General features: G+C 47.8%; 2 protein-coding genes across 2 annotated transcripts; both read left to right on the forward strand.

Annotated features, from left to right (window-relative positions):
• Nucleotides 1-7661: 7661 nt before the first annotated feature.
• On the forward strand, nt 7662-8597 carry LOC115641973 (olfactory receptor 51G2-like). The gene has a single exon (XM_030545314.1). The coding sequence runs from the start codon at nt 7662-7664 to the stop codon at nt 8595-8597; it is 936 nt and encodes a 311-aa protein (XP_030401174.1).
• Nucleotides 8598-19135: 10538 nt separating this feature from the next.
• Nucleotides 19136-20083, forward strand: LOC115641841 (olfactory receptor 52B2-like). The gene has a single exon (XM_030545211.1). The coding sequence runs from the start codon at nt 19136-19138 to the stop codon at nt 20081-20083; it is 948 nt and encodes a 315-aa protein (XP_030401071.1).
• Nucleotides 20084-20383: the final 300 nt, after the last annotated feature.

Consider the following 20383-nt stretch of genomic DNA (forward strand, 5'->3'; position numbering starts at 1 on the left):
GATTCCTGGGTGGCAGTGGACAAATTTAAGGAGCTGCTGCCACAGGATGCTCGCCAAGAGTTTACGGCCATCTTGGACGAAGGCAAGAAGGTCGCACGCACGGCCTTGCAAGCCTCCTTGGACGCTGCGGACTCGGCTGCCCGTACCCTTGCGTCAGGTGTTACGATGCGTCGCATCTCCTGGCTGCAGGTTTCCGGCCTTCCGCCGGAGCTCCAGCATACTATACAGGACCTTCCTTTCGAAGGCCAGGGCCTATTTTCTGACAAAACAGACCCCAGACTCAAGAGTCTGAAAGATAACCGAGTCGTTATGCGGTCCCTCGGGATGCACACTCCCGTGACGCAGCGTAGACCCTTCCGGCCGCAACAACAACAACAACAACAACGCAGGCCGTTTTCCCAGTTCCGCCAGCGGCAGGACCTTTACAGGCGCCGCGGCAGGAACGGGAGGCGCAGGCAGTCGGGGAACCAAGGGGGGCAGAACCGAGGCTCCTCAAAACCCCCGCCTGGTCCTAAACCTTCATTTTGAAGGTGCGCTCGAGGGCGCAGTAACAGTTTCCCCTATGGATCCTTCCCCCCCGTTTTCCAACCGCCTTTCGTTTTTCCTCCCGGCGTGGTCCCAAATAACATCGGACCGCTGGGTCTTAAGCGTGGTGCAGACGGGATACCGCCTGCAGTTTGTTTCGTTTCCTCCTTCCCGCCCTCCTTCCTCGTCCCTCTTCAGGGACCCCTCTCACGAGCAATTCCTTCGGCAGGAGGTGCAGACGCTCCTCAGCAAAGGAGCTATAGAGGCGGTTCCGGAAAACGAGAAAGGCAAGGAGTTTTATTCCCGCTACTTTCTGATCCCCAAGGCCAAGGGGGGCCTCAGGCCTATCCTCGACCTGCGAGAGCTCAACAAATACCTCGTGAAGTTGAAGTTCCGCATGGTATCCCTGGGGACCATTATTCCATCCCTGGATCCGGGAGACTGGTACGCCGCCCTCGACATGCAGGACGCGTATTTCCACATTGCCATTTGGCCGCGCCACAGACGCTTTCTCCGCTTCGTTGTGGGGGCTCTTCATTATCAATTTGCAGTCCTCCCGTTCGGCCTGTCCACGGCCCCGAGGGTGTTTACAAAATGCATGGCAGTTGTCGTGGCGCATCTTCGGCGCAACCGTGTCCACGTGTTCCCTTATCTGGACGATTGGTTGATTCGGGGCACGTCGGAACAGCAGGTGACCAGCCATGTCCGCGTGATCACCGGCATGTTTGCGAGTCTGGGCCTGTTGATAAACACAGACAAGTCCACCCTGAGGCCCTCTCAGAAGGTGGAATTTATCGGGGCCGTCCTGGACGCCACTGTGGGCAGGGCCTCGCTGCCTCTGCAGCGGTTCCAGACCATGGCGGCGATCGTTCAACGCTTGCGGTCAGCCCCGTTGATGTCAGTGAGGACATGTCTAACCCTGTTAGGCCACATGGCGGCGTGCACCTTTGTGACCGACTACGCTCGGCTCTGCATGAGACCTCTCCAGCTGTGGCTTATCAGTCATTACAGGCCGGCAAGGCAACCGTTAGACATGTTACTCACAATCCCCCAGAAGGTCTTAGATTCCCTCGGCTGGTGGTTGGACCAGTCCGTATTGTGTGCGGGTCTTCCCTTTCACCCGTCTCAGCCCTCGGTATCCCTGACAACGGATGCCTCAGATCTAGGCTGGGGGGCCCACCTAGGGACCCTGCGGACGCAGGGCCTGTGGTCTCAGGAGGAGGTGGGGCTACACATCAACATGAGGGAGTTGAGAGCGGTCCGCCTTGCTTGCCAAACGTTTTGTCATCAGCTTCAGGGTCGTTGTGTAGCCGTGTTCACGGACAACACGACGACCATGTATTATATCAACAAGCAGGGCGGCACCAGGTCCTCCTCCCTGTGCCTCGAGGCGATACGACTCTGGGACTTTTGCGTAGCCCACTCCATTCACCTCAGGGCTTCCTTCCTTCCCGGAGTACGGAACACGCTGGCGGATCGATTGAGCAGATCCTTCCTGTCACACGAGTGGTCCCTTCGCCCGGACGTCGCTCTCTCCATTTTCCGGAGGTGGGGTTATCCCCGGGTGGACCTCTTTGCGTCCAAGGGGAACAGGAAGTGCCAAGCGTTCTGCTCCTTTCAGGGCAGGGAGCCGGGGTCGATAGCGGATGCCTTCCTCATCCAGTGGTCGACCCACCTGTACTATGCGTTTCCTCCATTCCCTCTGGTTCACAAGGTCCTCCTGAAGGTGCGCAGAGACAGGGCTCGTGTGATCATGGTGGCCCCGGCATGGCCCAGACAGCACTGGTACACCATGCTGCTGGACTTGGCCGTAGCCGACCCAGTTCCCCTGCCCCTTCATCCGGACCTGATTACCCAGGACCACGGGTCTCTCTGTCACCCAGACCTGCAGTCGCTGCACCTAGCGGCGTGGCTCCTGCGTGGCTAACTGGTTCCGAGCTGCGCTGCTCCACGCCCGTGAGAGAGGTGCTCTTGAGCAGCAGGAAACCGTCCACAAGAGCCACGTATTCGGCGAAATGGAAACGCTTCTCCTGTTGGTGCGTAGAGAAAAATCTCCGCCCTATGGAAGTTTCGGTAACCGAAATCTTAGACTATGTTTGGTCCCTCAAAGAGCAAGGTCTGGCCTTATCGTCCATCTAGCAGCTATCTCCACCTTTCACCCGGGTGCGGACGGTCGCTCCGTTTTTTCTCACCCGACGGTGTCGAGATTCCTTAAAGGGCTGGAACGGTTATTCCCTAACGTCCGTCCCCCTGCTCCAACCTGGGATCTTAACCTGGTGTTGTCCCGGCTCATGGGGCCCCCCTTTGAGCCGTTAGCTACTTGCTCCCTGCTTTACCTCTCTTGGAAGGCTGCCTTTCTAGTAGCTATCACCTCAGCTAGACGGGTGTCGGAACTCCGAGCCCTTGTGGTAGACCCCCCATACACGGTCTTCCACAAAGACAAGGTGCAGCTTAGACCGCACCCTGCCTTTCTACCCAAGGTGGTCTCAGCCTTCCACGTCAGCCAAGAGATTTTCCTCCCGGTTTTTTTCCCAAAACCTCACTCCTCAGGCAGGGAGCAGCAGCTCCACTCGCTGGATGTCCGTAGAGCTCTCGCGTTCTACATAGAGAGGACCAAACCCTTCCGCAAATCCCCCCAGCTTTTCGTGGCGGTAGCGGACCGTATGAAAGGGCTTCCTATCTCCTCCCAGAGGTTATCCTCGTGGGTTACGTCCTGTATCAGGACCTGTTATGACTTGGCCCATGTCCCTACGGGCCGTGTGACTGCGCATTCTACCAGGGCGCAGGCGTCGTCGCTGGCTTTCCTCGCCCGTGTACCCATCCAGGAAATCTGTCGGGCAGCGACCTGGTCATCGGTCCACACCTTTGCTTCCCACTACGCCCTGGTACAGCAGTCGAGAGAGGATGCGGCCTTCGGAACTGCAGTGCTCCATGCCGCGACTTCTCACTCCGACCCCACCGCCTAGGTATGGCTTGGGAGTCACCTAACTGGAATGGATGTGAGCAATCACTCGAAGAAGAAAAGACGGTTACTCACCTTTGTAACTGTTGTTCTTCGAGATGTGTTGCTCACATCCATTCCACACCCGCCCTCCTTCCCCACTGTCGGAGTAGCCGGCAAGAAGGAACTGAGGAGCGGGCGGGCCGGCAGGGATATATATTGGGCGCCATGGCGGCGCCACTCCAGGGGGCGACCTGCCGGCCCACTGGAGTTGCTAGGGTAAAAAGTTTCCGACGAACGTGCACGCGCGGCGCGCACACCTAACTGGAATGGATGTGAGCAACACATCTCGAAGAACAACAGTTACAAAGGTGAGTAACCGTCTTTTATTTACCCCTTCACATAAACCAAGGGTCACCCAATGAAGTTACTAGGCAGCAGGTTTAAAACAAACAAAAGAAAGTATTTTTTTCATACAGCGCACAGATAGCCTGTGGAACTGTTTGTCAGGGGATGTTGTGAAGGCCAAAAGTATAACAATCCAAAAAAAAAAATTAGATAAGTTAGTGGAGGATAGGCCCATCAATAGCTGTTAGCCAAGATGCTCAGGGACACATCTCTATGCTCTGGGTGTCTCTAAACCTCTGACTTCCTGAATGTAGACGAAGATGAAAGGGGTGAATGACTCAATAATTGCCCCATTTTGTTTTTTTCTTCTGAAGCATCTGCAACATCCCCTGTCAGAAGACAGGACACTGGGCTAGATAGAGCATTGGTGTGACCCAATATGGACTTTCTTATGTTCTTAAATTTGTCCACTGATGGATAGGCTGCTGCAAACAAGCCTTTTCCAGGGCATCCCTCTGTTACAGAGCTGGCATAGATACCATAGGAGATGTCCAGGGGCAGCTCAGTGTGGAAGGCTGATGGGGGGCTAGTGCTGCCACCTAGGGGTTGGTCTTTTGTCATGAATGGCAGAGGCTCATAGGTGGAGCTACAGCTGGGCTGGAAAAGTTTTTTACCCCTACCAAAAAAAATTTCACCCCAATTAAAATGTTTCTTTTTCATCTAAGTTTTGGGCTGAATTGTTATACTTCCTGCCCCGCCACACCCACCCGCCCACCCACCCACTCAAACTTTTTTGACCGAAACAAAAATGTTTCCTTTTCATTCACTTTTTGGGGGTAGTATTTTCATAGAAAAGGGGCTATTTTCTCTGAAAAATCAGCTGCCATGAGCTGCCCAGCTGCAGCTGCCTGGATCTCCAAGAGAAATTGGAGGCTTTTCATCTGCCTCGTCCTCGTATCATAAATGAAGGTTGCACTGATGGAGTCTCTAGCTACACTCTGGACATGGAAGTGATTTTGGGTGGGTGGCCCTCTCTACCAGGGGATCATTGAGATCTGTGCATAACTATGAGGATCCCTGGATTCGGGGTCCTCCTTTTCATCCCTCAGGGAGAAGGGAACAAACCTCCCTTCCTTAAAGGATCTGAGGGTAATTTCTATGTGGGGGCCTTGTGGAATCTCCCTTCACTTCCCTGGCCTGCACCCAGGGTTTGTAATGCAAGACAGGGGGCTGCCAGGGAGAAATTTGGTCCTACATTATTATTATTATTTCAGCAAGATCACAGCTCTCACTGCAGTATTGGAACCATTTGGCCTCTCTTGAGGTAGCCATGTGACTGATTGGCACTATATCAACAGTGATGACAAGCCTGAATTCCAGGAATAGAGCCTGCAGCAGGGCTGGCACTGAAGTCAAGTTAGGAAGCATTAGCACACATCCTCTGTGATTTGGCCTCCTGAAGTTTGCCGTTTGCCGTGGCAGGGTTAAAGCTGGTGCAACTGAAGCCGAGAAGCTGAGGTTCCCTGATGGCCAAGTGACCCTCAAGGGAATGTGCAAACATGCTTCATAAAGACTGTTGCCTCCCTATCTGAACAGATAATGCCTGCTGCCTGTGCTACCTCTTCAATGACTCCTTGTCCTTTAGGGTGAAGACCTCTGGTGTCAGCAGCTCCCCTTCTAGCAGGAATTGGGTACGTTGGCAGGTTTCACTATCTTTAAAATGTGAAGTGAAGAGGAAAGGCTTGAGGCTGTTTCCATTTGCAGATGTTCTCTGTAGAGGCCGGGGACCTAGCTGGGCTGCCAGGGTGACTCAGTGACCGGGGGTCCCATTTCTAGAGGTGCAGTGTGCTCTGTGCCCAATCCTGCGAGGGGCTGAGCGAGAACAAACTGCACGGAATGTCTGTGACCAATTCTGAAATCACCTCAGGTTTATTTGTTCCTGAAAATTTAATTAGTAAATGTATTTTCAAAGGGTTTATTCTCTGGCTTGATTGTGAACGCAGGAATTCAGAGGTGTGTTGCTTTGTGGTAAGTGGCCTGATAGGGCATATTTCTGTTTCCTGACCGGCTGAGCCTCCAATATTTCTGCCCTGTAGAGACCTCTCAGAGTTACAGGACTACCTGCATCTCACCCCCTCTCTAGTCTATGAGTGCCAGATGTCAGGCCCCTAGCCTGCCTGCTCACAGGGTAGAATCTCATGGTTTTCCCACCCTCAGACTGGGCTCTGGGCTACAGCCGAGCAGATCTGAGTGGGTTCAGCACCTGTGGTTGACATGTGTGTGCTAAAGTACAGATGTGTAAATATTATACCAAAATTTTTCATTGTGAGACAATATTACAAAGAAAACTTTCATGCCATGTCTGTATATTGAAAGCCAACAGTAGAGTGGCTGGAATCTCTGCAGAAAGAAGCAGGGGTAACTTTACTGCTTAATGGCTTTGGCTTTAGAAAGTGTTTCAGAAGTGCTCCACATACTGTGTGTAATATGTTTGTGCTTTAACTCTTTGTTCAGTGACTAGTTGTATGATACTGTCTCCTGGTAACCAGCCAGAAACTGTTTCTAACATTTACATTCAGGATTGTGCACACAATAACTCTGCAATACCTGTACAACACTTCTGAAAAAGTCATGAGAGAACAGAACGGTTCAGCAGTGTTTCAGCAAAGAGTAGAGCTGAGGTGCAGGAAAGGGGTGTGTAATTTTAGTTGTATGTAATTCATGCTCATCACCTGTTACAGGACTGAAGTAACTTGTACATTCAGCTGCATAGTAGTGGAACAGCAGTATTTTCAGTATTCACCCATTTGTGTCATCAATCCCTTCTTCCCCCAGCTGAAGTAACTGTTTGTGTCAGTTTGTATCTTGCCAAATAGCTACATACAGACTCTTGCATGGAGAGAGGATGCAGGTCCTGTGAGGATGAAGAGAAGCTTCTCTTAGAGAGATTCTGGGGGGTCAGAGTGTATCACTGGTAGGATTTTGTTAGGAAAAGTTATTAGAGGTTGGTTCTGATTGAATTTACATGGGTAAATCTGGAGTGACACCATTGAAGTTAATGTTATTGAATTAAACACTTGCCCTTAAGAATTGATCCTATGTCCTGGAAAGAGGTAGTGGCATAATTTGGACTCTCCGGACAGGGGAAAATAAATAGGATAGTTATTAGGGCAATGAAACACATTTAGAAATAGCTTCAATGCAGGACAGATAAATCCAATGACTGTTTTCAGCATGTGTTAGCCATGTGTTTACCACGTCAAAATACAATGGACCACACTCACAAGTGGAGGACCAGAAAGGGTGTCTATGTGAAGGTCACAATTTTAAAATTCAACAATTCTCAAATAGGCTGCCGAACTCATAGCTACAAGATATTGATGGGGCCAAGAGCTTAGCAGGATTTAAAGAGGGACTGAATGTGTAACCAGAAAATTCAATTACAGAAGTATTTTATTTTTAAAAGTCTTGTTATAGGCTATACACACACCTGATTTACACCATAAAATATGTCTATTTAATGGGTGTCGGGGGAAACTTTCCTAGGAGCAGGTTATCTCATAGCTGTCTATTGCAGAGGTTCTTCCACCTTCCCCTGAAGCATCTGGAATTGGCCACTGGATACTGGAGTAGATGAACTACAGGTCTGGTCCAGTCTGGCAGTGCCTACCTTCCTATTAGTGGTGTAAATCCAAGAGTATGCTTTTGATGATCTACCTTGAACTCCTGGGCATCTCTGGACATGCACTGAGAGCAGAAAGATGTTTCTTTTAATATCATTCAATCTTCTGTTATTTTTCTTTTTAGGAAGGAAAGTGGAAAACTCCTAGGGCCTGTCTAGAACATTATGTCATCTGTCAATGAAACCAAATTCCAATTTGCAGTGTTCCTTCTGACCGGGCAACATAGGCAGGAAGTTTCCCATCTCTGGATCTCTATCCCCTTCTGCTTCATGTATGTTATTTCGATAGTAGGAAATTCAGTCATTCTGTTCATTATAAAAACAGATCCAACCCTCCATGAGCCCATGTACATTTTCCTTTCCATGTTGGCTGTCACAGAGCTTGGTATATCAATAGCCACCATACCGACGATACTGGGCATATACTTGTTTAACTCTCGGGAGATCAGCCTTGATGCCTGTTTTGCCCAGCTCTTCTTCATCCACTCACTTCAATGCATTGAATCCTCCGTACTCTTGCTGATGTCCTTTGACCGCTTCATCGCGATCTGTAACCCACTGCGATATGCTTCCATCTTAACTCTGCCAAGAATACCCAAGATGGGACTGGTGTGTGTGGTAAGAGGCATGGCTATAATACTCCCACTGCCATTGTTCCTGCATCGTTTCCAATACTGTCGATCCAATGTCCTCTCCCATTCCAACTGCTTACACCAGGAGGTCATGAAGATGGCTTGTTCTGATATCAGTGTCAACAGCATCTATGGCTTGTTTGCTAAACTCTTAACAATGGGGTTGGACTCATTGCTCATCTTCCTCTCTTACATGATGATCCTCAAAAAGGTGCTTAACATTGTGTCCCAGGCAGAGTGCCTCAGAGCCCTGAACACCTGTGTTTCTCACCTCTGCACTGTCCTGCTCTTCTACACATCAGAGATTGGCCTTTCTGTGATACACAGATTTGGGAGGAGATCATCTCCCTTCCTTCAGATTCTCCTGGGCTACATCTCTCTGCTGGTCCCTCCCCTGATTAATCCGATTGTGTACAGCTTGAAAAGCAAACATCTTCGTGTGAGGATAATCAGGGTGTTCATCAGGTGAACGGTCAATTCATTCCCTAGCTTCAGCGGTGGTGACATTGGAAACGAAAAACATGTGTAACAGCCACGTATTACATCCTGGATCTGTATATCCAAGATAACATGAGCTACTATTCTCCACTCTATAGAGAAAGGTTCAGATGTGGTATAAGGCCTGGAAGAATTGGAGAGGCACTGGTGAGGGAGGACAGTGCACTGGGGGAAGGAGAGCAAGGAAGGCAGCAGCATTTACAAAGTGACCGTGTTAATGGAAAGCCAGGGGGCTGGTGGGATGTGGGCACATAAAGAGCCGTATCGGTGGCTGCTTCACTCTCAGAATTCCTTTTGATACAGTCAATAAAGAGCAGGGACGTGGATGCTGTTTCCCATTATACCTGACCTGTCACGGTCCCATCTCTGGTTAAACATTCAAGGGCCAGGAAAAAAGTCACAGTCCTGGCCCTTCCTGAGCACTCTGTGTGCTCCGTGATCCATGGGGCTGCACTGGCTGTGGAAAGGAGCTATTCCAGGGGCATGGAGCCCCACCCTTCCCCCACACCCTCAGCCAGGTGCTTGTGACTGAGTCATGTCAGACAGGATTAATGCAGAATCCCAAGAAGTATCCATCCAGGCAGCTGACCCCTACCATTGATGGCTGTGTACACAGCACCTCTGCTCAGTCCACTCCTCACTGCGACAGGGCAGAGCTGCGTGTGAGTCAGGGTCTGACACACAGGAGTCCTGGCAAGAAACTCAGGCTCAGGTTCCCACCTCAGCCCCGCGGTTTGTACCTCAACAAGGGGCATACTTCCCAATGCCAGGAGCCTGTCTTCACTGGCAAGTTACTGCACTGAAACTTGCTGCTCTCACAGGGGTGATTTTTCACACTCCTGAGCATGAAAGTTTTAGCACAGTAACTTGCCAGTGTAGACAAGCCCTTAGTTATTGTTGGCTCGTAGATAATTTCAGCTTGTAGGAGGCCAGGCAGAAACGCCGTCCCACCCCAAGTGACCTTAGCTCTCCTTTGAGCACTTAGAATAACAGAGGCTCCTAATGGACCCTATTTTGCTCTACCTTTGAACAGGGAGGAAGGAACACCAGCCAAAGTAGATCAATTTGACCAATCCCACTCCATCTGCTGGATACATATACAGAATAGATGTGTTTGTGTAAATACAGTTTGCTCCTGAAGTCTCTCCCCCTCCCAGATAGCTGTCAGGGGAGAACTCATTCAGACCCCTCTTATACAGGTTTATGCACTGGGTGATATGCTGGGGACACCTGCCATAGCACAAGACTGGACTCATTGACCCAAGAGGTCCCTTCCAGGCCTATGTCCCTTTGGGTCATATGAGCCCATTTTGCATCACATCAGGAGCTCATGTAGAGTTGCTGGTCCACTATGACCCTGCTCTGTGACATCACCAATGGATTTGCCCCTCAATAGATGCAGGAGAAAGCATGACTCAGTGTTATCATCTGGAAAAATAATTGTTTTAGTGCTCCTGTTTAGTGGTTTCACAGGAGTTTAACTCCCTGAGTTTCTGCTAATCTCAGCATGCTGAGCTGTCAGCTTCCCCTTCCTCAACCAATAGCCCCAGAGAGGAAGGATGGTTCAGGGTTAAAGTGCTGGCCTGGGACTCAGAAGAACTGGCTTCAGGTTCATGCTGTTCCACAGACTTCTTCTGTGACTTTGGACAACATACATTGTCCCTTCGTGCGTCAGCCACAGATGTTTTATTATGGCTCATATCACTACCTACTGCCCAATTTATAAATAGGAAGGAAGCATTGCTTCAATAAACTCTGTTATTCTTGATGTAGTTATTTTGCTAGATTGACTCCAGGTGAAATGGTAGTTGCTGTTCAATTCCTGCCATACGACCGAAGCAACAGCACAGCACTTTTTGACAAGGGAGTTCTGGGCCTCTCCTGCAGCTCGGCAGTAAGTGGGGGAATCAGGATATGCTTTCAGAGAGTGAAGGAAGTGGAGAGTATTGCCTGGCCAAACAGAGCCCTGTTTGGCTGCCCCTCGGTCTGATCCTGACCCCTACCCATTCCAAGAGCAGTGAGAGCTGCTCCAGCGTTGGGAATAGATCTCAGACCTGCATCCAAATTTCCAACATCACCAGATTTGGGGGTAGCTAGATCTGGGTGGGGGATTGTTTGGGTCCAACAGAGAGAAAGCCGCAGGTATTTGGAGCTGGGCATAGGTTACGCTTAATTTTAATAAGAAGGTGCATGGCCTTGCTTACTGGCATGTTCATGTCTCGTGCCTGGCGGCTCTGTACCCCAGTGCAGAGGGAAAAGTGTCTCCCTCACTGATGAATGAAATGTTCATTAACTAACCCTCAGTGCCTTCATTTGTGGGTGCTCCACTTGAGATATGGCCAGCAGCACCTCCCTTGGGATTTTATTGGGAGTCTTGCACTAGTTCCTGTTTTTCCTAACCTCCCAACTTCTAGAATAAGGGACTGCCTGGGAATCTCAGCACTCAGTTTTCTTTAAAAAGTTTATTTTAAAGATGTGTTGCAGAAAAGCTAGAAATCCTGAATCAGGTGCGCCCCAAGGGCTCAGAAACCAAAGTCAAATGCAAAAGAAACTAATATATGTATAGGCAGCAAAGAATATTCACCCACGAAAGCTCATGCTCCTAAACATCTGTTAGTCTATAAGGTGCCACAGGATTCTTTGCTGCTTTTACAGATCCAGACTAACACGGCTACCCCTCTGATACTTAATATATGTATATATCTAGAACTCATTATTTTTAAACCAATCTCATATTTCAGGGGGGGCGGGGTGACTCATACTTGTTGTATGGGGCTTGGTGATACTGTGCACCTACTTCAAAAGATTGGAAGGACAGCTAGCAAAAGTCACAAAAATAACAGCAATTTTTTTTCAAAGTTAATCAGATGCAGGAAGCCTGCCAAATAAGCAGGGGGTTCTTGAGGATTGAGGTGCTAAATAAGCACTCAAGGAAGATGAGACTAAATGAATTCTTTCCTTAGTCTTCATTGCAGAGGATGTGAGGGAGATTCCCACCCCTAAGCCATTCTGTTTAGATGATAGATCTGAGGAACTGTCTCATCTTAAAGTGTCTATAGAGGAGGTTTCGGAACAAATCGACAAATTAAATAGGAATAAATAACCAGGACCAAATGGGATTCACCCAAGAGTTCTGAAGAAACTCAAATACCAAATTGCAGAATACTATCTCTAACTGAAATATGTGACCTATGGCTTAAATCAGCCACCGTATCAGATGACTGGCAGATAGCTAATGTGATGCTACTTTTTAAAAAAGAGCTTCAGAGGTGAACCTGGCAATACCAGCCACTCAGCCTAACTTCTGTACTAGGCATATCGACTGAAACTATAGCAAAGAACAGAACTGTCAGACACAAAAATCAACACACTTTGGTGGGGAAGAATCAAGCCAGTTTTAGGAAGAGTAATCATGCCTCACCAATCTATTGGAATTCTCTGAATAGGTCAACAATCATGTGGGCCAGGATGATCCAGGGCATATAGTGTGTTGACACTAGGGGATGCTACTCACCCTGAATTGGACTTTAATGGCCACTGGCAGGGCCTTCTAGGGGCCCACGGCTATTAAATTTTGTGGGGCCCCCTAGGCTCTGAGGTGGGGACAAAGATCACAGACTCAGAGTGTGGGAGGAGGCTGCGGGTTGAGATAGGTAGCTAGGTGAGGAAAGGAGGGAGGGAGAGAAGGCTCCAACAGGGGATGAGGGCTATGGGGTGGGGCTGGGGATGAGGTGTTTGGAGTGTGCGAGAGGGCCTAGGGCAGGGGGTTAGGGTGTGGGTCCCGGGTGGGAGTTAGGGTGCATGAGGGGGCTCAGGGTTGGGGTGTGGGGTCTGGGAGAGAGGGAGGGTTCAGGAACAATCTAGGGGTTGGGGTGTGGGTTCTGGGCAGGAGTTGGGGTGTGAGAGGGGGTGCAGGGCTGGGGTAGGGGTTAGGGTGCATGGCATTTACCTGGGGCAGCTCTCATTTGGTGAGGGGTGAAGGTGGCTCCACGCAGCCCTGCGGACACCATCCCTCATAGCAATTCTCAGTCAATGGGAGATGCGGGGGCAGAGGCTGGAGGCAAGGGCAGCATGGGGACGGACTAGCTTCCCGGCACTCACGGCAGTGTAGCTCCAGTGGGAGTTGAATGGCAGCGCTCACAGCCTGCCCCCACCCCACGAGGCAGAGCTGGAACACAAGGGTTTTAGTGACTGCAGCCCAGGGCCTTGAGCTAAAGGGGCCCTGCAAAAAGATCTACACATTGGGCCATCCAGACATCATTTTGAGGGGCCCCCCTTAGACCAGGGCCCTGGGCTGCAGCCCCTAAAGCCCTTTTCTTAATCCAGCCCTGGCACCCGGTGCAGTGACTGATCACTTGAGAGAGGATACCCAGAACAGAATGGCTGGTTTATCATCTCTGAACCCAGGTACCGAACCTGAGGCTTTGAGAGGAAACTGTGTAATGGACCTCCAGGAGGGCAGCAGTCACACAGCTGACCTCTCAGGGATGGTGGTAGGGGTGACAGAGAATACTCTAATTCAGGTCCACATTTGTCAGGACTTCATTCCCGATGAGTTTTTGAAAATGAACTCTGTCTCTTTAAGACAGGATGTGGATCCTACTGAAGAAATGATTGTCTGTGAAAATGCCAATGACCCACCTGACAGAGGGGAGGAGGTCATCACCTGGGCTGGTAGGCAGAGCACTGCAGAGAGCTCAACAGTAACCAAATTCCAGTTTGCACCCCAGGAAAGTCTGTCACACACACCTAATGGGTGAATCCATTTCCCTCTTCTGAAGCCGTCATTTAGTGACAGAGAGTCTGTGGTTAAGGCAGAAAAATCAGGACTTGTGGGATCAGTTTGTCATTCTCTCGCTGACCTTCACCAAGTCAAGTCACCTTTTGTCTCAGTTTACCTATCTGTGTATTGATCATAGTCACTTTCCTTTGCTAGGTGTTTTGAAGACCCTTCAGTGAAGGGTTCTGCACAGTGATGATAGTTACTGATGAGAATTATTGATTTCTGATCCCTTAGTGACAGCGCTGTGTGTCTCCAGAAAATGCTCATGTCTCCCCTCAGTCATCTTTCTCCAGATCTGTCTGTCTACTATCCAACCTGGCATCCTGGCCATTTACAGGGTATAGACATCTGCACATTGTCCTGAGCTTTCTTCCTAGTCAGCTATGATTTTTAAATAGAAACAAATAGACAGAACAGCCAATTGCTCTCTTACTCAGCGTAGAGCCTGAATGTTCTCCTCTCCCTTTGGGAAGGTCCATTAATTACTCCTAAAGCTGGATAAAGAGCACAGAAGCACATAGATGGAAAAAGAGACATATGCTAGAGTGTCTCCAGTCTCCAGCATGTTTACATCCAGATGTCACTTGTCCCACAGAGGCCAAGTGAAGTCCACAGAGATTGCACAGAGCTATATAATAAGCAGTTCATACACAGCGTTGGCTCTTGGTGTGGGATGCTGCTGCATATGCCGGCATGAGAGAGGTGTTGGACACGGCTACCTGAGAGGGATTCCCAAGGAAGACATTTCTGCCTCAGGATTCACAGGTACCATCTCTTGCTGAGGAGCTCACCTACTCAGTAAACCTAGTGCAACACTGGTGAATGGGATAGAGAGAGTAACTCTATTGTGCTTTTCACACTGCATAGCCATTAAATATCCCAGGACCCTTGCCACAGGGGGTGTATTTAATCCACTATGATGGGTCAAAATGTCACTCTTTTTTGTGTACTCCCACCTGCCCCAGCTGATTGTCCCCAGCCCTGAGGTGGCTGCATTTCGGTAGCACAGGGAATCCTTCAGGATGAAAGACGTTAGGAGATGTACAATACAAGCTCAATTCTTAGGCTGTGGCCCATAATTTGCTCAGGCCCTGCTAAGGCACAAATTCCCTTTGGAGTAAGAGCTGATTAAAGATCTCAGGAGCCAACTGTTTGTTAATGCGGAGACACTGTCACCTCCTCTGGCATTTCAGGGCTCTGGTTGTTAACGTAAGAACATAAGAATGGCCGTAATGGGTCAGACCAAAGATCCATCTAGCCCATATCCTGTCCTCGGACAGTGGCCAGTGCCAGGTGCCCCAGAGGGAATGAACAGAACAGGAAATCATCAAGTGATACATCCCTTGTCGTCCATTTCCAGCTTCTGGCAAATAGAGACTAGGTGCATCATCCTTGCTCCTCTTGGCTAATAGCCATTGATGGACCTATCCCCCATGAACTTATTTAGTTCTTTTTTGAACCCTGTTATAGTCTTGGCCTTCACAACATCCTAAGGCAGGGAGTTCCACAGGCTGACTGTGCACTGAGTGAAGAAATACTTCCTTTTGTTTGTTTGTTAGAAACCTGCTGCCTATTAATTTCATTGGGTGACCCCTGGTTCTTGTGTTATGAGAAGTAGTAAACAACATTTCCTTATCTACTTTCTCTACACCAGTCACGATTTTGTAGACCTCAGTCATATCTTCCCTTAATCGTCTCATTTCCAAGCTGAAAAGTCTCAGTCTTATTAATCTCTCCTCATATAGAAACCGTTTCATACCCCTAATAATTTTTGTTGCCCCTTTCTGAATCTTCTCCAATTCGAATACATCTTGATATGGGGCAAACACATCTGCACGCAGTATTCAAGATGTGGGCATACCATGGATTTATATAGAGGCAATGAGATATTTTCTGTCCTATTCTCTACCCCTTTCTTAATTATTCCCAGCATTCTGTTCACTTCTTCACCTGCTGCTCCACACTGAGTGGATGTTCTCAGAGAACTGTTCATAATGTCTCTGAGATCTCTTTTTTCAGTGGTAACAGCTAATTTAGACCGCATCATTTTAAACATATAGTCGGGGTTCTGCTTTCCAATGTGCATTATGTTGCATTTATCAACATTTAATTTCATCTGCCATTTGGTTGCCCAGTCACCCAGTTTTGAGAGACTGGCTCCCAGCCCTTCCACGAACCCCATTCCCCTCCCAGCAGAAACCAGGCATCCTGGCTCCCAGTGTCTCCTAACTCCAAGCGTCCAGAATCCACTCTGGATGATTTACAGATTCTCTACATCCTTTCTATACAGCAGTGTCCAAGGTTGGATACAGTACTCCAGCTGTGGCCTAAGCAGAGCTGAACAGAGCGGTCCGATCACTGACTGGGACTTGCATGTTCTGCCTCCACTAATACAGCCTAACATTGCATTTGTCTTTTCTGAAACGGCAAGAAACACCCACTCCCCTGAGTGATGTAGCTATATCGACCTAACCCCCATGTGGACAGCATAGGGTTGATGGACAAATCATTCCATTAACCTTGCTATCACATCCCAGGGAGGTGGATTACACCCTGCCATCGGTGTAAGCAGTGTCTACAACTGAAGCGCTATGGCAGCACCACTGCAGCAATTCAAGTGTAGACAAGCCCTCCAGCAGGTCTCCCAGAAAAGCATCCAGTCTGTGTCGGCAGACATGGGGAGTTGGAGAATCCACCACTTCCCTTCGCAGTTTGTTCCAATGGTTAATCACCCTCAGTGCTAAACCTTTGCTCCTTATTTCCAACTGGAACTTGTCTGGCTTCAGCTTTTAGCCATTGGGCCTTGCTCTGCCATTCTCCGCTAGATCACAGAGCCAGTTATGACTATTTAGGATAAATAGAGGAAGCTCCTTAAGTCTCTCAGTAGCCAGCATTTTCTGCAGCTTCCAATTATTTCTGTGGCTCTTTCCTGCACTTTCTCCAATTTTTCAACATTGTTTTATAAATGTGAATCCCCGGTCTGGACAGTCAGTTTTCACTAATGCCATGGACAGAGGTAAAATCCTTCCACGGCTCCAACTCACCAACACCTGTTTATACATGCAGGGATCGCATCAGCCCTTTTGACCACAGCCTGAACCTGGGAGCTCCACAGTGGCTGTTAAATCCTTTCCAAACCTCCATTCACTGACAAATTGGCCATTGACATCTGCTTTCTTAGATCTGTCAGTTACCCAGTATTTAGTCCATTTAACGTATGCTCCACTGGTACTGTAAAGTGTTCATTATTTTCCCCTACAAAATCAAATGCCTCAGAGATATCAAAGTCTATGGCATCTGCACGGTTCCCTTGACAAGCCAAACCCCCTCTCATAAAGGGATAATTTCAGATTTATTTGACAAGACCGATTATCCATACATCATGTTATTGACGGGCATTAATTATATTCCAAACTTTTTTTGAACTAATCGAATATCAGCTTTTTCATTATTTCTTATCTTGTCAAAGCTTTTTTTCTCAACATTACCTTTATTTTTTATAATTTACTTTTAACAGACACCTGTCCTGCATTTAATTCTCTTTCTTTCTTTCTTTCTTTCTTTCTTTCTTTCTTTCTTTCTTTCTTTCTTTTTCTGCTGCCTGAATGTGGATTTCTGGCTCACAAGGAGCTGTGTGATTGATTGGTCAGTTCATAACTCTGTTGTTCAACAGTGAGCTTCTTTCCAAATGCAGAACAAAACTATCTCTTGAACACATCTACCTTTTCTCCAACATAGACAAGTTTCTTTTCTCCCTGTAGGAATCATCCTAAAGGTTTTCAAGGGTTTCTTTCATACATCATATACTTAATAACCTCCTTTTTCTGATCCTTAGCTCCACCAATCATCAATATTTCCATGATATTTTAACATCCCTCATTAATTTTCATAAGTTCCAATTTGTGTTGTTTCCTATCTATTTTCCCTTTCCCGTTTTTGTTATATATTACTCCCCACACCTAATTTCTGCCTTCTATTTAATAAACTCTTCTTAAAGAACTCCCAATTTTCATTCACATTGTCCTGTCTAAATTTTTCCTCCCAATCAATTCTGCTGATAATTTGCCTCAGTTATCTGGAATTAGCCCCTTGAAGCACAAAGTGTTTATAGATATTACCAGTAGGGAACTTTCTCTCTTTGTCCATTTCAGTGTAATCATTTCAATTCTCTATTATCCTCTCTTCTATCATATCTCCCTTCTTTGACTCTTTCCTAAACAGTTCTTGACCTTTCAGTCTGTCTACAAAGGACAGGCTACGTCATTCCAATAGCCTGTCTCAGAAACCCCTTTTATATCAGCTGCATCCTTTATGGACACTGGGTGACCAAAACGCAACGTGTGTGCAGAGTAGGTTATTGTCCATCCCATTCCTTATGTATCCCAAGATTGTCTTTGTTTTGGCCACTGTTGCAAAGGAGCGTGTGTTTCCATGGAACTGTTTTAAATGACACTGTCATCTTTTCCCTGAGGTCTATTCTCGTTGGGGTGTTTCCCCCGGCACATGTCTTGCCAAAGGTTTACATTTTAACTACACTCTGATTCTGAGCTACTGGGTGAATGTGGAACTCCCTACAGCATGCACTTTCTAGCCTGGCTTTTATTACAGTAAGGAACAATAATGCTGTCATAAACAGACAGTCCAGAGTTAATTCCTCTTTTACCTGTAAAGGGTTAAGAAGTTCACCTAGCCTAGCTGACACCTGGCCAGAGGAACCAATGGGGGGACAAGATGTTTTCAAAGAGGGAGGAGGGAAATCAGTCTTTGTATGTTCAGAAAAGTTTGTGCCGGAGTAGAGGATCCAGGAATCAGCCATCAAACATTTCTTAAATGTCGTACTTGTTTAAAAAAGGACTGTAGTAAATAATGTTTATTTTCTTTTGTGACTTCATTTTGCATAGAGGCGGAATCAAATTGGGTTTCTTTGTGTAACTAAGGTTTTGCCCAGAGGGACATCCTCTGTGTTTTGAATCTGTTGTCTGTGAGAGTAGCTTACTTGCTAATCTCACAGAGGTTTTCTTTCACCCTTCTTCTTTAACTAAAAGTCTTCTTTTAAGAACCTGAATGATTTTCCCTTGTTTGAACATCCAAAGGTTTCTTGGATCTGGGCTCACCAGGAATTGGTGGTAGGTGAATCAGTCTCAGTCCTGCCACAAAAAGGAGGATAAAGACTGGGGAAATATTTCGGGGGGAAGACAGAGTTTCCAAATGACTCTCCCATAAATGTTTGTTTAAACTATTTGATGATGGCAGCTGCTAGATCTAAACTGTTAAGTAAGCTTAGGGGTTATCTCATGCAGGTCCCCACATCTGTACCCTAAAGTTCAGAGTGGGGGGTGACACCTTGACAAATGTATAACCAGTATCCACACTCATTTTATTCCTACGGGAACCTATTAATGTTTCCCACATCACAACACATTATTGACACATGGAGCAGCATAAAATATGGAATTGGCATTAGAAGGGTCGTTTGTTCATAATTCATTTTTCTGAATAATTAAAATGTCATTTTTCTGTGTGTGAAGAGTGACCAATCAGCTTCACCCACGAGAACGGCCTCCATTAGTACATGTAGTGTCTCATATTAATATTGTCTCTCCACCCAGGCATTTGTATTGTGACCATCCCCTAAAGCCTGGACACATACAGGAAGTCAGGAGAACATACGGTACATGCAGGAGAGACCGTTCTGCCACAGAGTTGGACACCTTCTCCCCTACTCCATGTCAGATTCCAACACAACTGACTTCACCAACCCCTCCACCTTCATCCTGCTGGGCATTCCTGGCCTGGAGGAGGCCCACGTCTGGATTTCCATCCCCTTCTGCACCATGTACGTCATAGCCATCTTGGGGAACATCACCATCCTGTTCATTGTGAAGATGGATCCGAGCCTCCATGGCCCCATGTACTATTTCCTCTGCTTGCTGGCTGTCACCGACCTGATCATGTCTACGTCCATCCTGCCCAAAATGCTGAGCATCTTCTGGTTCAGTGCTAGGGAGATCAGTTTCAGTGCCTGCCTCACCCAGCTGTATGTCTTTCACTCCTTCTCAGTGATAGAGTCAGGAAACTTCGTGGCCATGGCTTTCGATCGCTATGTGGCCATTTGTGATCCCCTGAGACATGCAACCACACTGACAAACCCTGTGGTGGCTAAGATCAGCCTGGCCGTGGTGCTGCGTGGCAGCATGCTCGTATTACCCTACCCCTTCCTGTTGAGGCGGTGGCCATATTGCAGAACCAACATCATCCCTCAGCCATACTGTGCCCACATGGCCGTATTGAAGCTGGCCTGTGCCGACATCCGCGTCAGCAGTTACTATGGCCTCTTTGTGATAATCTGTGTGATGGGTCTGGATGTCATTTTTATTATTTTGTCCTATACTCAGATCCTCAGGGCCATCTTCTCCCTCCCCACAAAGGATGCTCGTCTCAAGACTTTGGGGACCTGTAGCTCCCACCTATGTTCCATCTTAGTCTTTTACATCCCAGGTCTATTCTTCTCTCTCTCTTACCGGTTTCAACAGAATGTGCCCCTTCATTTCCATATTCTCATAGTCAATGTGTACTATTTGATGCCTTCCATGCTGAACCACATCATCTACGGGGTGAGGACCAAACAGATCCGGGGCAGGGTGCTCCGGCTCTTTACTCTTAAAGAGACTTAAAGTTTTATCCTGACACTCTGACTGAGTCTGTGCAGAGATGGCTGGTGACATGGTGCTGTACCCTTTTTCTGAATCACTTACTGGGCAGTCAGAGAGACATTAAACCCTGTCCTGACCTTACTGTGTATTGTCAGCTTTGGAATCAGTCTGGGTACAGTTTATTAACACCTAGGGTTTTCACCTTTCAATATTTGGTAACTGAACTCTTGAGTCTCCTGCACCGTCTCTTACTATTCCCTCAAGGCTCTGCCCCAAATTTCTGCTCACTTAAGAACATAAGAACAGCTACACTGGGTCAGA

Source organism: Gopherus evgoodei, unplaced genomic scaffold (genome assembly GCF_007399415.2).
Source record: "Gopherus evgoodei ecotype Sinaloan lineage unplaced genomic scaffold, rGopEvg1_v1.p scaffold_36_arrow_ctg1, whole genome shotgun sequence".
In the NCBI taxonomy this organism is placed as follows: Eukaryota; Metazoa; Chordata; order Testudines; family Testudinidae; genus Gopherus; species Gopherus evgoodei.

Bases quoted from the DNA above. Each gene is read 5' to 3' on its own strand.
- LOC115641973 (XM_030545314.1), top strand. From the start codon at position 7,662: ATGTCATCTGTCAATGAAACCAAATTCCAATTTGCAGTGTTCCTTCTG.
- LOC115641841 (XM_030545211.1), top strand. From the start codon at position 19,136: ATGTCAGATTCCAACACAACTGACTTCACCAACCCCTCCACCTTCATC.